General features: G+C 41.7%; 1 protein-coding gene across 6 annotated transcripts; it reads right to left on the reverse strand.

The window, feature by feature from the left end:
* Nucleotides 1-12,328: 12,328 nt before the first annotated feature.
* LOC136497000 (uncharacterized) lies at nucleotides 12,329-16,147 on the reverse strand. 6 transcript variants are annotated; one of them, XM_066492783.1, is made up of 11 exons: nucleotides 15,688-16,147; nucleotides 15,488-15,568; nucleotides 14,886-14,983; nucleotides 14,686-14,804; nucleotides 14,368-14,599; nucleotides 14,130-14,268; nucleotides 13,982-14,018; nucleotides 13,362-13,555; nucleotides 12,902-12,963; nucleotides 12,756-12,812; nucleotides 12,330-12,640 (listed from the first exon to the last, which is right to left on the reverse strand). In XM_066492783.1, the coding sequence occupies exons 1-4, from the start codon at nucleotides 15,990-15,992 to the stop codon at nucleotides 14,731-14,733; spliced, it is 558 nt and encodes a 185-aa protein (XP_066348880.1). In that variant the 5' UTR covers nucleotides 15,993-16,147; the 3' UTR covers nucleotides 12,330-12,640; nucleotides 12,756-12,812; nucleotides 12,902-12,963; nucleotides 13,362-13,555; nucleotides 13,982-14,018; nucleotides 14,130-14,268; nucleotides 14,368-14,599; nucleotides 14,686-14,730. The 6 variants fall into 6 exon arrangements, with proteins under 6 accessions (XP_066348877.1, XP_066348880.1, XP_066348882.1 ...); XM_066492785.1 differs by having other exon boundaries at nucleotides 15,684-16,147; XM_066492780.1 differs by having other exon boundaries at nucleotides 12,329-12,640; nucleotides 14,102-14,268; nucleotides 15,492-16,147.
* Between the last annotated feature and the right edge of the window lie 230 nt (nucleotides 16,148-16,377).

A 16,377-nucleotide genomic window follows, 5' to 3' on the forward strand; every position in this document is an offset into this window, starting at 1 on the left:
CAGTTGCATTGGACCTAGCAGCTGCATTAGACCCTTTACGCATCGCTGTCGGTTTTGAGTAAAGCAATGTTATCCTCTTCATACCGCCCACCATTGTTCAATGACCTGCAATTAAAAAGAGTAAACCAATTAACACAGATAATACATCAAAATAGATGCAAAATAAACAAAACATACTTAGAAAATAACATGGTATGACAAATATTAAATCAATTAGCATGGATCATACATGTATTAGAAATAATCATCATGATAGGGATTAGCTTGATCATAAGTCTCATCATCACTATCACGCATGTTGATATAATCATCCCCGTGCTCCGAAGGTGGAATGTCGTCATCACCGTCATTGCTTAGATGTAATCGCTGAAGTAATTCTAAGTCCTTCACATTCTGAACCTTGTCTCTGGCATCCTCGTTAGCACCACTTTCATTATCTACTTCCATACCCTAAGCTTTGGTTAAGTCTATCTCAAAACTCCCTTTGAGCCCATCTTCTTGAAAGAACTCTCCGTCATATGTGTTGGGGTCTATGTTGTAATCTTGATTGTTTGGGATATGTAGTTTACCGTGTGGCTATACCTTGTACACAACATTCCAACCCTTAAGATGGTCTATAGTTTGGCATGGGTATGAGAGATAATAAACTTGCGTGGCCTATTGAGCCATAATATAGACATCGTCTCCTGGTAAGACGGATGATTGTTGAATTTCGACTAGCCCAAGATTAGGGGTCCATCTCACTACTTCAGGATCAAACCAATGGCATTTGAATATAACAGGATTAAGAGGTTTGCAACCATGAAACATGAGTTCATATATTTCTTCAATTCTTCCATAATACTCAACCCCATCTAAGCCTTGCATAAAAACTTTGGTATTTGTGGTTCTTCGATTGGGCCGACTCTGCTCATGGCTTGTTGTGTGAAAGCTATATCCATTCATGTCATAACTAGTAAATGACCTGACCCTATAGGAACAACCATTGGCAACATGTCTCAACTCGGCACTCATAGACACATCTATTTGTCCCTACAAGTTCAAGTAGGGTAGTTCGTTATATTAGTCGCACGTATGAGCAACTTGTAATGTCAAACTAAGTACAATCCAAATTGGATAGTACCTTCTGTTTGAACCAAGAAATGAAATTGGGCATTTCATTTCCTGCACCCTCTCTAAGAAGGGTCGAAGTTTCCTACAAGGTAGGTTCCCATGATTCACGCCAGAATTATTCATGAAATTCCCTGTACCAACAAGAAACAAGGGAGTTGGACAAAGAATTGTGACTACTTGAGAAAAAGTTTGTTGAGAACATACAACATGTATGGCTCCACTTTGGATAGGTTGGTCAACACATATAGCATAATAGTGCGCCACTCTTCATGTTTCAAGGTATTGTTAGTCGCACCACTTGCACTTCCTAGTTGCCCTCAGAAAATGCTAAGGTTCGATTCATCTTCGTCAGCATTGTAACGAGGGGTGGATTATGCACGCTAGAAAGGTTGTCAGCATAGTATTTTGTTATGAAGTTTGACACCTCCTCCAGAATGTATGCCTCTGCTATGGATGCTTCAATTTTGCATTTATTTTTACATTTAGTTTGAAGAACCTTTTGAAATCTCTCAATTGAATAGCACCAACGGCCCTGCACAGGCCCCCCATTCATGCCACATACGGGAGGTGCAAAATCAAATGCTGTATCAGATTGAAGAAGCCAGGTGAAAAGATCTTCTCCAACCTATAGAGCAACATAGGTGCCATTCTTTCCATGTCTACAACCACGGTACGAGATAACTCCTTAGCATAAAGCTAGCGGAAGAAATTGCTCAACTCCGCCAGCACTATCCAGACATGGTCAGGGACATAGCCTCAAACCATCATCGACAATAGCCCGTCAAGCCATATGTGGTAGTCATGACTCTTGAGCCCGTTGATTCGCAAAGTAGCTAAGTTCACTCCCCTCTTCAGATTCGCTGCATACCCATCAGAGAATATTAACGCTTGGAACCATTCTAGTACTTCCCTCCTTTGGGCCCTTGTTAGAACAAAATCGGCCTTAGGCTTTCTCCATGACTTCCCACCTCTGGGAGGCGCCATGTCTAGCTTTGGTCTATTCCATAATCTCACTTGATCCACTCTAGCCTTAACATTATCCTTTCTTATCAGGAATGTCCATGATTGTACCAAAAATTGCCTCGGCGACATTCTTTTCAGTGTGCATTACATCAATGTTATGTGGAAGTAGAAGGTCATCAAAATACAGGAGGTTCCACAAGCATGACTTGTGAGTCCATGCATGTTGCTCACCATATCCCAGAAAACAATCTCCTTGGTCATTGACCTCGAGAGCGTCTAACTAAGCACGAACCGCAGCACCAATCATCATCTAGGGTGCAGGGCCTTCAACTACTACATCTTTCGTAAAGTTCTTGATGTCGAGTCTGAATGGATGGTCAAGAGGGAGGAATTGCCAATGTTTGTTGAACGAAGAATACTGGCCACCCTTCGTCAACCAAATGAACATCAAAGACGCCTTGCATACTAGGCATGAGAACTTCCCATGAACACACCAGCCATAGAATATCCCATATGCTGGAAAGTCATGTAGGGAGTACTAGTACTAAACATGCATTTTGAAGTTTGTCTTTGTAGCTCGGTCGTATGTCCATACCCCTTCCTCCCAAGCACGGACCAAATCATCAATCAGAGGCTCCATGTACACACTCATATCATTCCTCGGGTGTTCAGGAATTATCAACGACAAGAATATGTTCTGTTGTTGAAAGAGGACGCTCGGGGGGAGATTGACAGGGATAACGAACATGGGCCAACAAGTGTATGAGGCAGCCACCATTCCATAAGGATTGAACCCATCCGTTGCCAGCGCAACACGTACATTATGAGCCTCTAGAGCTTTCTCACAATGAATCATATCAAACCTTGTCCATGCTTCACCATCGGATGGATGCACCAGCTTCTTAGGATTGTATCACCGTCCGTATTTGTGCCATGTCATCTGTTTTGCGAATTCCTCAATTATATAAAGCCATTGGAACCTCGGTATGAATGGAAGGTATCGTAGGATCTTCATGGGGACAGCGAGCTGCCTCTTCTGACCATCACCAGAGTCTACCTCTAGGAACCTAGATGATTTACACTTCACACAGTACTTTGCTTCCGCATGTTCTTTCGTAAATAAGATGCATCCCTTTGGACAAGTATGTATCTGATCATATGGCATCTTAAGTGCATGAAGGAGTTTCTGTGCCTCATACATGCTCTTTGGCAGGATGTGACCATCCGAGAATAGGCTACCAAAAATTGTCAGCATAACATCAAAGGCTTCTTGACTCAAGCTAAATTGGGACTTTACAGCTATTAGGCGTGCAATGACATCCAGTTGAGAAACCTTGGTATGCCCATGAAGGGGTTGCTGTGCTGTAGACAACATATAGTAATACGCCTTTGCGGTTGCCTCTAGCTCCTCCTCCCTACGTTCTTCATTGAAGTGTGCTTCATGATAGTCATTTAACATGTCTCCTACCCTGACATCGGCATCATAATCCTTGATGTGTTGTCTCACGACCTCGTCTCTCACACAATCGGATTCACCATGGTAGATCCACCAAGTATAGTCCGCCATAAATCCATTCTTGCAAAGATGTTTACCCATGACCACCTTTGTTTGTCGATGCGTGTTTGCACAAATGCTGCAGGGACACCAAGTGGCACGCACTCCTTTAACCCTTGCAAATGTTAGTTCTAAGAAAGTATCAGTCTTCTCAATCCATTCATTGGTGAATGAACCTTGACTAGAGCAGCCCGTGTACATCCACTCACGGTCATCCATCCTCTAACATATCAGCAAGTAATATAAAAATCAATTGCATCTACAGGTTCCTATGTGGTGGTCTAATAGGTGAAGATAGGTCATAATCCCACCCAAGGATGTGTAGATGGGATTAGTTTCCATGCTCTACTCCTATCCGAGATAGAATTTCAGCAGCGCCTTCCCGTCGTTCTCCAAATACACGTCCTAGAAGGGAGATTGTGTATCTGGAGAACAACAGGGAGATGCTGCCGAAACTCTATCTCGGATTAGAGTAGAGCATGGAAACTAACCCCATCTACACATCCTCGGGCTATCCAAAAAAACGTGGACAATTCGAAATAGATACGGTTATAGATATGCAAAGATTTGCATATTTCCAGCCGTGTCTCTTTCGAACAAGAGACACCTAGCTAGGTTACGTGATATACGAACATCCTATGTTTCACATCATATGGAAAGAGGGGTGTAGTATGCCTTACCTTGCTGTCCTGCAAAGTGACAAGTCGAGGACGGTGGGGAATGATAGCCTCTCCTACAATAAAGGAACATAATAGTGTCAATTGTAAATTTTGGCAACACCTCCCCTACACGGTAAGGTAACCAAAACCTACAACAAACCAACGGCACGATGGCCGACAACCACATACACAAATACTTTCACATGTATTCTAACAGACACTGTGAACATACACTTTGTTGTTCCTATGAATCACAATATAAAATATGGTACAAATTATAGCTGGCTAAAAAATAGCAGCCCTAATAATACCACGGTACAAAACAAAGCATAACTTTGATTTACATTTCCTGCAACCAATCCACAAAAATGAGACACGTCATATTGTCAATGTAGTACTCACATGCATGTGCATCAGTAAACACTAATCTATTTCTAAACTAGAAATACTAATCAGCATTTCAGTAATATAATTTACTCAAATTTCAATTCCACGATTGCCAAGATATATACTCATTAGTCTTGGTAATTTAACAGTGATTGGAACTGATAAAAACATAATCAAGTAATTTGTAACTAGCTGGTAAAGTTCATATATATATACAAGTACTAACATTGTGTTTTTTTACCTTATCAAGTGATGAGATGGTGTCGGGGGGAGGGCGCTGGCCACCGGGGGGCCAGGAGCCGGCAGCGGGTGCCGGCGGTGGGCGCGGCGCAGGCGGCGGGGTGCGAGCACGGGGCAAGCGACGCGGGCCAGGAACCGACGGCGGGCGTAGAGCAGGCGACGGGGTGCGGGCGTAGGGCAGGCGGTGGGGGCCGGTTGCCGATGGTGGGCGTGGAGTAGGTGGCACTGGCGCGCGAGTGGGGCCACCGGCTGGCGTGGAACAGGCAGCGGGGTGCTGGCGCGGGGCAGGCGGCGGGGTGAGGCAGGCGGTGGGCCCGGAGCAGGCGGCGCTGGCGCGTGAGCGGGGCCGATGGCGGGCACACGGCAAGCGGCCAGGTGCGTACGTGCGTGTGTGCGTGTGGCCGGCCCGGGTGGGGTGGATATGAGGGGGGTTTGCCGAGTGCCCCTGATGTGACACTCGATAAACCCTAGCTTTGCCGAGTGCCAGATCAGGGGCACTCAACAAATCCATTTTTTTCATTTTCACACTATGCATGTGTGCGGCCGGTGGGGGGGGGGGGGGCGGTGCCGAGTATCCCAGACCTGACACGCGGCAAAACCCGGTTTGCCGAGTGCTAGATTAGGGGCGCTCGGCAAACCTAGTTTTTTTTTCTTTTTCTTCTTTTCTATAACGTGTTTTTCTAAATTTGTTCCAATGTACTTTGAAAATACCTAGTCAAATTCACTCAAAAATATATATTTGATTTTTCTACAAATATTATTCCATTATTTCATGCGGCTATAACTCAAATTCAATTTATATCAATTAAAATTCTATTATTACACTTAATAAATTAAAATTATCAAACCAATCCACAAAATTACCAAAATTTCACATGAAACAATATATGTTCTCTATTGCCTATACAAAAAGTTTAGAAGCCAAACCCCAATTCGACCGTCACTTTGACTCTAAATCTTACCGAATCATTTTCAACGCTACGATTCTTCTCCTAAGATGATTCAGTTTGTAAACATCGTACATGACAAATTATGCGAAACCTTCTTAATTTTTTACAACAGCCTCCACATATGATATCATGAGATCTTGACAAATCTCATGATTTTTAGACTTCGTTTGCTTTTTTTAGAATTTAAAAACCATTCGGCCACACATTCATGGTCGTGTTTTCTGAATAAGATGTTCGAAATTTCTTTTCATTTCCCGGATAAGGCCTCACACTGGACTCAATAACATGAATATCATTTTTCTACTCATTTTATTCTATTATTTGAATCACTTGCAGTTCAAATTTGACTTATACAAAAAAATTCCTTAAAATGCAATAAATTAATTAAATATAGCAAACAGATCCAGAAATATACCAAATCTTAACATGGAGTACCACATGTTGTATGTGGAGAGCAGAAAAGTTTCAAGGTTAGGAGAGAAAAAAAACTTTTTATTTTATGCAATTATAGCTCAAATTCAATTTATATCAATTAAAATTCTATAATTGCACTTAGTAAATTAAAACTATCAAACAGATCCAAAAAATTACTAAAATTACACATGAATCAATCTATGTTCTCTATTGCCTATACAAAAAGTTTTGAAGTCAAACCCTAATTCGATCGTCACTTTAACTCTAAATCTTACTGAATCCTTATCAACGCTACGAATCTTCTTATGAGATACTTCGGTTTATAAACATCGCACATGACAAATTGTGCAAAACCTTCTCAATTTTTTTCTATAGCCTCCATGTATGATATCATGAGATCTTGACAAATCTCATGATTTTCAGACTTCGTTTGTTTTTTTTAGAATTTAAAAACCACTCGGCCACACGTTCGTGGTCGTGTTTCCTAAACAAGATGTTCGAAATTTCTTTTCATTTCCCTTGTAAGGACTCAAACTGGACTCAATAACATGAATATCATATTTCTACTCATTTTATTCTATTATTTGAATCACTTGCAGTTCAAATTTGACTTATACCAAAAAATTCCTTGAAATGCAATAAATTAATTAAATATAACGAACAGATCCAGAAATATATCAAATCTTAACATGGAGTACCACATGTTGTATGTAGAGAGTAGAAAAAGTTTCAAGGTCAGAAGATAAAAAACTTATTTATTTGCCGAGTGCAAAACAAAAAAACACTCGACAAACTTATTTCTTTGTCGAGTGCTGAAAAAAAACACTTGGTAAACTTATTTCTTTGCCAAGTGTCACTGACAGACACTCGGCAAACTCCTAACGGCCGGCGCACTAACTGACGGATGTTCACATGACGGTTTTTTGCCGAGTGTCTCTATTTTGCCGAGTATTTTTTCTTAGTTTGCCGTGTGTTTTTTTAAGCACTCGGCAAAGAGTTTATTTGCTGAGTGTGTTTTTTGCAGCACTTGACAAAGAGTTTATTTGCCGAGTGTCCGATAGAATACACTCGGCAAATATTTTTGCACTCGGCAAATCTGCTGTTTCCGGTAGTGGCTGCCATTTCTCTGCTTCTATGCCTCTCTTTTTCCATTTCGTCGGCAAACTTGTATAGCAGTCTTCCACCTACTGTAGTTTTAGTTATTATTATATAGGGAAAATTAGTTATTTATAATCTCATGATGACAATTGACAGCAGCAAAAATCTATCGATTATATTAATATTAATGTTAATCATTGTTTTGCAGCTATGTTATCTGCATTTTCGAAGTGGTATATATATTTTTTACTTCGTTTAAGCTACGATGCCTCTATAACATAAAAAAAATGTCGTTATAACAAACTATTTAATTTTCTTATCCTTCGTATACTCGATAGCATATATATTCATTAATCCAGACGGTATAGGACGAATCGCAGGTGTTTGTGAAATTTCAGTGTATATAATGGAAAGAAAGATTTGTCTGAAGAAGTTTACATAAAGAACTTACTGAAGGGCATCCACTTGGAGGGCCAGTGAACGTGCACAAGAACTATAGCCGCCCTTGGAAAATTCGCAGCAGCCCATACATGTGCCATCAAATATATACTGTACGAAAATTCTGCTCTAGTAGCCATCTGCTTCAATTCAGCAGGAATCTTTGTAAGAAAAAAGTACCTTTTTGTGCTGTACCACTTTGCATCGACGGCACGGTATTGGTATCATCAGCGTCTCCCTCGACCCTTTTGTTTCCAGGGGAGCTCCCGTTCAGGGAACAGCGAGATAAAAGATCAGGGTTGAAATGTCGTGTACTTATGGTAGTACGGAGTAGTATAGTAGCGAGTACAATATATGGCATCATCAAGCGCGTAACGTCACTATCTGGTGTGGCTCCCATACGTATTAGGAAACATCTCTGCAGCTATCGGTGTCGTTCTGTGTGGGTGGTCAATCTTTTGCAGTAATTTCGTCAATTTTCATGATTTACTAACGGGATTTGTGACTTTCAGTTCATTTATAGAAAACATAGAGCCAGCTATACGAAATATATTAATCATGAGCTTTTTTATAATAGTTGGGAAAGTACCATGGTACTTCTAGGTACTTTCACTTTTAAAATTTGTAGTCACCTATAATTTATAAAATTTATTTTTTATTATTGAGGGTATATTGGTACTTGCGGTGAGCGGCTTGATGTGCTGCCTGCGGTTCCCAGGCCAACTGAACTCGAACCTTCGGAAGCTGGCGGTGAACATGATCCCGTTTGGCTGTTGTCGCGCGGCTGTACTTATTCATGGTGGGGCTTGTGCCGCTAGCCTGCTATACCGAGCGGGTCGCAGTAGTGCCGTGCGTTGATGGTGCTGGAGCTGATGCAATCATGCAACAGATGCGGTTTGTGGGATGCCAAGAACATGATGTGGTACCTGAGGACATCCGCCATGTTCCAGGGCAAGATGAGCACCAACGAGGTCGCCACAAGCAAATGGTCAATGTGAAGAACAAGAACTCCTATTTCATGGAGTGGAAGTGGATACGGTCAATATGCAGAACAAGAACTACTTCATGGAGTGGATCCCAACAATCTAAAGTCCAATGTGTGCAACACCCGCCCGTTTGGCTGTTCATGGTCTCCAGCCCTCCACCTTCATGGACAACCCCACCTCCATCCGCGTGAGCAAGCAGTTCATGGCCATGTTTCAGCGCAAGGCCTTCCTGCATTGGTACGTACACCAGCGAGGGTATGGACGGATGGAGATCATCGAGGCAGAGAGCAACATGAACGACCTCATCACCGATTATCAGAAGTACCAAGACGCCACTGTAGAGCAGTACTACGAGGAAGAGCACGACGGCGATGGGGAGCTAGCTCGACGCGTCGGCGTCGTCTTCGTTGGGCCGGCAAACAGGTCACGGAGCTATCCTTCAATCCATGGCGTCACCGCGCCACTACTGGAGCTGTGAGCCTGTGCCCATCAGTGGAGGTGCACGCAGTGGTTGCATCGCACTCGCACCTGGCTTGTGTTGCCTCGGTGGCGCGGCCGCTCCCGCAGACCCGGGCGCCGTGCTCGTGCTTGCCTCCAGGCAACTATCGACCGGTGGGGCTGCTCGAGCATCAGTGTCGGTCCCCTCTTCTGATCTCGTCGCAACGGTCCATCTTAGCTAGGATAAAATCTTATAATATATATACACTAATTTTACTTACAAAATGAAAGCAAATTCAATAACATATTTTTAATTTAACATGTCTGATAATTATCGAGGAACAATATAGATTAAGCAATATATTTATAGACGTATAATAATTATCGAGGAACAGCGTAGATTAAAAAAACAATATATTCGTTTTCTTTTCTCACCCATGATAAATGTTTATTAGGGAACATTCTAAAATTCTAACATCTAAATTAGAAGAAACATATGACTATACGGGTACAAAGTACTAGAAGTCTGGAATACTATACAAATAATTAATTTGGATTAAAAATAAAAAGGAAAAAATACTTTGGACCTAAATAACTGATCGGTGACCGCAATTCGTAAGAAGCCAAGAATCAAGATGTCGTCGTCGTGGAGCCCTGCCTGGTCGCCGTCCTCGTGCGCCGTGTTCGTGTCTTCGGTAGTCTAGCTCTTCGCGGCGGGGCGGCTCGCGCGGCTCCACGTGTGTAAGGCGTACGTCGCGAACTCACGATCGAGTGTGCTGTGTGTAGTGTGACTCATCTCCTTATCTCTACCCGAGGGCCGTGGGGAAAGGAAACTAGGAAAGAAATACCAATGTTGTCTTTTTAGGCCGTCTGGCCAGTTCTACGTCTCTCTTCTCATTAGTTTGCTAATGCCTAATGAAGTATAGGACACGGGGATTTGTATACCTGGGCTTGGGGCCCTCCTCCGCTTGGGCCCTCGGTCGTCGCACCTCATGCCCTACCCCTAGGGCCGGCACCGTGGAGCATAGATAGAAGGCGACGGAAAAAGTGACGGAGAGGAGAGCGACTCTTTTACCCTCAACGAAAAAATAACTAAACACAAAATCTTGATCTAGCTCACCTATTTTGGTATTAGTGCCACCTGTCTTGGTACTATCCTCACCTATTTTGATACTTCCAAGGACTTTTAAGTTAGTACCTCGTATTTCTATGCCGTTCGATTTCCTTCAATAGATGGTTCATATTTTTTTCAACCATTATAAAATTTCTCATTAATCATAACTGAAATTGGATGGGAAACTTGGGCAGATATTCGTTCCTTGGGTGTCAATGACGACTGAATTTGAATGGGATGCTTAGGAACGAAGTTGTCAAATGATGATTATGACCTGTTTGGGTCACTAGTAGCTAATATAGTTCATAACTAGTACACCCTCCGTCCTTGAATAAATCAATTTCTAAAGTTGTCTTAAGTCATTTTTTAAGTTTAATTAAAATTGTAGAAAAGAGTGTCAAGATTTATGACACCAATTAACTATTTTTTTATAATGTGCTCATTTGGTGTCACTAATATTTGTACTTTTTTCTATAATTCTTAGCCAAACATAAAAAATTTGACTTAAGATAACTCTAGAAGTTGATTTATTCAGAGACATAGGGAGTATTAGACTATTAGTTATGAACTATTAGCGTCAAGATAACTGTTAATAAATGCCCTTGCTTTTTGTCTAATATGTGAATATTTTTGTGATTTGTAGCTAATATGTGAATATTTTTGTGATTTGTTTTAGTCTATAATGGCCTTGTTTTTTCATCTTGTATTGGGAAGGCAGGTGGGTAGAAGCATTGGGCGGGTAGCATTGTCCATATTCAAATCTTTACACGATTCGTTTGGGTAGGATTTGGCTAAATATATTTTTATCCAATAGAAATGGATAGGGTAGGATATGAGGTGTGGATTATCCATTGGTATTTAAATCAATTCATCATATATTAGTAGAAAATGCATGGATCAGACAATAAAAAGTCTGTGTTAGCTTGAGGCTTCTAATCTTGTTGTAGTAATCTGCACAAGGTAAAGACTGCTATAATGAGTCATCTACGACACACTTTAGTTAATTTTAATAAAATCTAAAGGTGCGAACATGGGATTTTTAATTTTAGGGGTACACAACTTTTGACGTTGGGCCCACAAAAACATCCTGACACAACAATCTGCCCGGAGTGGCAGCATGTTATACCGAATCATCTCCAACTAATTTTAAATAATTTTGTGGTCCCGTTCACTTCTCTTATAATTCGTTTTTTTCAACTTGTTTTTTCGTCCAGAATAGTATTTTTCTCTCACAACAAATTAGCCAGAACAGTGTTTCGGCTTGTTTTTTCAGCGAAGCGAACGGAGCCTATGAACACTAGTTTTTTTTATTTTTAAGATCCAACTTTTGATGTGGGATCCATGTTTAGATGTAGCTAGCTGCACCAGTTTGCATGAAGTAGCTCACTGCCATACCAAGTTATCTCTAAAAATTGTTAATTGATTTTGCTTAAACTTTTATGTGTCAACGCAACGAGTTTATTCTAGCAGTCCATCTTTGACGTAGAGTTCACATGTATATATAATACTACAAAATAGTACTCCCTCCGTCCTAATATATAAGACGTAACTACTTCTGATTTAAAGACAAAAAAAAAATAGCATCACTGCATTGATATACGTGCGTCTAGAGCATGTCTTATAATATATAGGACTTGAATAGAAACTAGGACAGAGAGCAGTAAAAGGCAGTAGTTCAACTCAAGCAATGAGTAAGGATAAAATTGATCATTATACAATGTGTATAAGTAAGATTAGAAAAGGTAAGAAATGGATAATGATTAAATGAAATTGGATATAGGGTTTAGGATTTAGACCATGGCCGGCAAGGAATAGATTGAGTCGGGTCTTAGTAGATGGCAAGCTGGACGTGCACGGCAACAAATTCGTTGCTTCAGCTGGAATAAGTGACAGTATAAAATTATATATATCTTAACAGCATGGTGTTGGTATCAACGTCACCCTCCAACCGTTTGTGTCATATTATTACTCTACTAGTATATTACCCGTACTAACGCTATGGTGACCTTATAAATTAAACTTTCAAAAGATAATATATGCATTGGTAACAAAGCATAGATGTGGTATGTTTAAGTTTCACTAAACAACAACAATACTTAGATATATTAAAAATACATAGAGGCCTAAATAAGCATGTCTTGGGGCCAGTGATCGTCGCGGCAAAGGTTCAACAAGGTGTGTGCGAAACACCTTTCTACCAAAATCTTCTCTGCAGTTAGCAAGCATGAGATGACCGATATACCATCTGCAACTTAACCCATCAAAGGCAATATTTCTTCTGGTTCCTGTCAGTGACCAATATGAGCTATTATTTTTCATCCCAACTCTTATTATTTGCTCAGGACCAACAAGAACAAAATTTAATATCTAAGAAATCAAGCAAGGATGGGAATAACATACCGCATTGATCAGCTGCTCGGTGGAAATAAAACAAATTGATGTGCACCTATGTTATATCTGAAATCACAATTGTTCAATGCTGAAATAAGTGGAAATGAAAAAGCAACTGCTCCTCGTTGCAATATCCAGCTTAAACTGTTACGTACCTTTCTCAAACCTGCGCTTACCGGTGCTTACCGGTCAAAATCGGCTCAGCCCCTCCCTTCCCCTGCAACAACAATTACAAAATAGCACAACTCATAATTTCAGTTCATAAGCAAAGACAAATCAGCAAAGTGATAGAAGTAACAAAGATTATGACATAATAGTCTTGTTCCATCAGAGAATGAGGCAGACGAATAAGCAGGTTGGCAATGAGTGAAAAAAAAACAGTGATCCAGTGGTCAAACAAACTGAGCAAAATAAGACAAACAAACACATATGCTGATTGATTTATAGAAATTTTCCATTTGTTAGCACGAGGCGAAATTCTATTTTTAAACCCACAATTAGCAACATGTCAAGTTGAATTGGCTCATAATAGTACATAAGATTGTATGAAGCCGAGTACATGATAAACTTACAAATATAAAAATTAGTTATTTACAAAGCTGAGTTTATTCTTACCTGGAGTCCTTTTTCAACCTTTTCTCATGCCATGCAATCATCCACCCACCACAATAATATCCAATTTTTTTTAGCATCTGCTCCAGCCACAGAAGGAGCAGATCCTTCTGATCTTTCCCATTTTTTTCAGAAGTACCCAAGACTTGTGAATAGCAGCTTCAGGTTCATGAAATCGTTGCCAAAAAAGTTGAATTCTGCATATTATGTATGGCTAATGACATCAATTTTGAGAAAATTCAAACAGAAAAATAGGGAGGAATTTGGCAAACCGATAATTTTCTAAAAAATTAGAATCATGGCAATAGACTTATGATACATGGCAATTTAGAACCATGACAAGATCTCTCCAGCAAGTAGAATCACAAGTGAAGCATAGGCAAATACATGGGATTCATAAATTTTATATTGCTAGCATCTTTAGGGGCGTTTTCAAGCTTCTTCTCAAAACAGAATTTCCAGAGGTTTCAGACTGTGCAACACCTTAAAATTAAAAAAAAAAAACGTACAATATCCAACATACTTTTTCGTCCCATTGTCAACTAATGCAGTAGTTAGTCTGTTTGATTCAAAAACTAAAATCGTTCACATTAAGCATTATGGGAGCACCCAATGCTTGATACCTGGAATGCTGTGCACAAAGCCAATCACCACACCTCCCTACAATAGAAGCAGTCATTTCACTTTCTTTAGTCTTTCATTACAGTACTTCAAGTTACAAGAACGCAACATGCACCATCTACCGAATGTCTGAATTTAGTAGATGTGTACCACAGGCACAAATTCGCCAATGATCCTGGTGATGGCTTCCCCTCCATCAAGACCCCATCTTGGCGGTGAAGATCACCCCCATCATGGCGGTGATGGAACATATTGACAACGGTGCAGGGAATCTCTTCAGAGCTGCAGCCTAGAGCAGCACCACATTCAGCTAGAATATAATTAGAAGAACTTCTGAAACTCTACATAACAGTAACTATAGCTTAAAGGCTATGAAACTCAGATATACTTGCAGAACAGTGTTGCAGGCGAAGATTATGATCACAGTCAGAAGATAGAAACATCAAAGCATCCAGTCTTGCCTGCCTTTGCCATTTGAGAGCTCTTCAACATCGCTGAAAACAGATACACTGGGAGTGGGGTTCTTGAGGAAGCTCACGCACATTGAGCCGCTGAGGCACACCAGAGTGCCCAAGATCTTTACTCTGGTGTAGTTGCACTTCCAGTCAAACCTCTCAAACCTAATAACACATCAACAGTTAGGACTTAGGACTGCACAAATATGCATATGTTTTGTGAACTAACGCTCATGTTTCAGTTAGGAAACCTTTTATGATATTGTGGCATTGAAAATCAACAAAGAATGCATCCACTATCCTTCCATCTTACTATTAAGCACATTGCTCTGTAATGAGCAGCTTACTGCAGCAACCATATTTCTAGCTCCTAATGAGGTAAGTAATTGCAGATTATATTGTTCTACAAATAGAAACTCCAAAAATTCAATAAATTTCTCAACTATAATACCTGACCATTCTTGGGCAGATGTCATAAGCCTAGTAGGATCACGGTTGGTTGTAATGAAAAGGCAGCCTGGATTCTCATTAATACATGTTCTTAAATACCTGCAAGAACAACAATATAACTTGATCATCGCAAAACTAATGATCGAAAAGGTAATTTGCGGCATCGGCATCTGTTATACTGTAAACAGGGATATCATCCGTAATACCTTAAATCAAACAAGCAAAAGACGATGCATGCAAAATAAATGAGCTGTAACCATGAATATTTTGAAGAAGAAAGCACTCTAAATATTTGTGTGAGATCATAGAGCTCATACAGATAACTCACAATAATATGAGCAAATTATCACTGTCCAAATTTGTTTAAATATTTCCTTGTTGAGGTACCGACATCAATTTCATTGGCTGTTGTCCCTCTCATTCTCAGTGGCCAACCACACAAATCACCTGATTTCAGCTAACAACTCGAGCAGTCTAGAAGTCTGACATAACTAAATTCAAGAGATGTCTACGTATAACTAAATATAACCAATATATCACCGATAAGACCATAATCTGTAAAAAGGTGAATGTAGTCACAACATAAAAAGTCATAGCTGGCACCTACTCCGGTTCCCAGGCCATGGCTGCAGAGCCATGCAAGTCACACCAACGACCTCCATGGAACACCATCCTCCGCGTCTCCTTCATGCTCCCCAAAATCAAGCAGCCAATAAAAGAGGGAAAAAAATCCAGATCAGACCTCCGCAGCACAAAGGAAGATTTCCAGTGCCTGGATCTAGAGGAGGATGTGCCGCACCTACTTGAGGAGGAAGGGAGCTGGCACCCGTCGAGCAGGAGCGGGCCTGCGATGCCCACGGGAAGCTGCACGTACCCCACCGGCAGCTCGCAGCACGTACCCCACCGGCACCTGGCTGGAGGCTGCTCCGGCTCCGCCGGCCACCCGTCGGTGGATGAGGAGCCGAAGCCGAGGCAGAGGGAGGTGGACGGGGACGTCGCGGGTGCCGCAGTGGCCATAGCCGTGGGCGTCGGGGACGGCGTCATCGCAGGCGGAGGCCGTGGGCATTGGGGTGGTGCGGGTGGCGGCGGGGACCTTCAGGATGGGCATCGGCAGCGGTGGATCTAGGGCGGATCGGGGGTGAGGGAGGAGGGCCGCCGGGGCTCGGGCTCGCGCCGGCGAGGGCACTGTCGCCCTACGCCCGCTGCCGCCGCCTCGGGAGAGATGGAGGGGTGCGCGACGCGGTGGGGAAGAGAGGGGAGGGGAGCGGAACAGGAGTCAGAGTCGTGGGGGCCTCGTGGGAGGGTGAGCCGCGCGTGTCCGGGAAGTTCCGTGATTTTTGGCGGCGTGGCGTTCGTAATACTCGGTGGGGACTGCATGACGTGGGTGTGGGGGAGAATGAGGAGATTTGATACACTCAATCCAGGTCTGTGTAATGAGTAAGGAGAGAGAAGGCTTAGAGTACATTTGGACGATTCGTTTGAAATGTGTTGTT

This window comes from Miscanthus floridulus, chromosome 12, assembly GCF_019320115.1.
Source record: "Miscanthus floridulus cultivar M001 chromosome 12, ASM1932011v1, whole genome shotgun sequence".
Lineage (NCBI taxonomy): Eukaryota > Viridiplantae > Streptophyta > Magnoliopsida > Poales > Poaceae > Miscanthus > Miscanthus floridulus.

Bases quoted from the DNA above. Each gene is read 5' to 3' on its own strand.
- LOC136497000 (XM_066492780.1), bottom strand. From the start codon at position 15,928: ATGACGCCGTCCCCGACGCCCACGGCTATGGCCACTGCGGCACCCGCG. The intron at 14,984-15,491 runs GTAGGTGCCAGC...TTGTTCTTGCAG, and splicing joins GCCATGGCCTGGGAACCGGA to GTATTTAAGAACATGTATTA. The intron at 14,805-14,885 runs GTATTATAGTTG...TTACCTCATTAG, and splicing joins ATCTGCCCAAGAATGGTCAG to GAGCTAGAAATATGGTTGCT.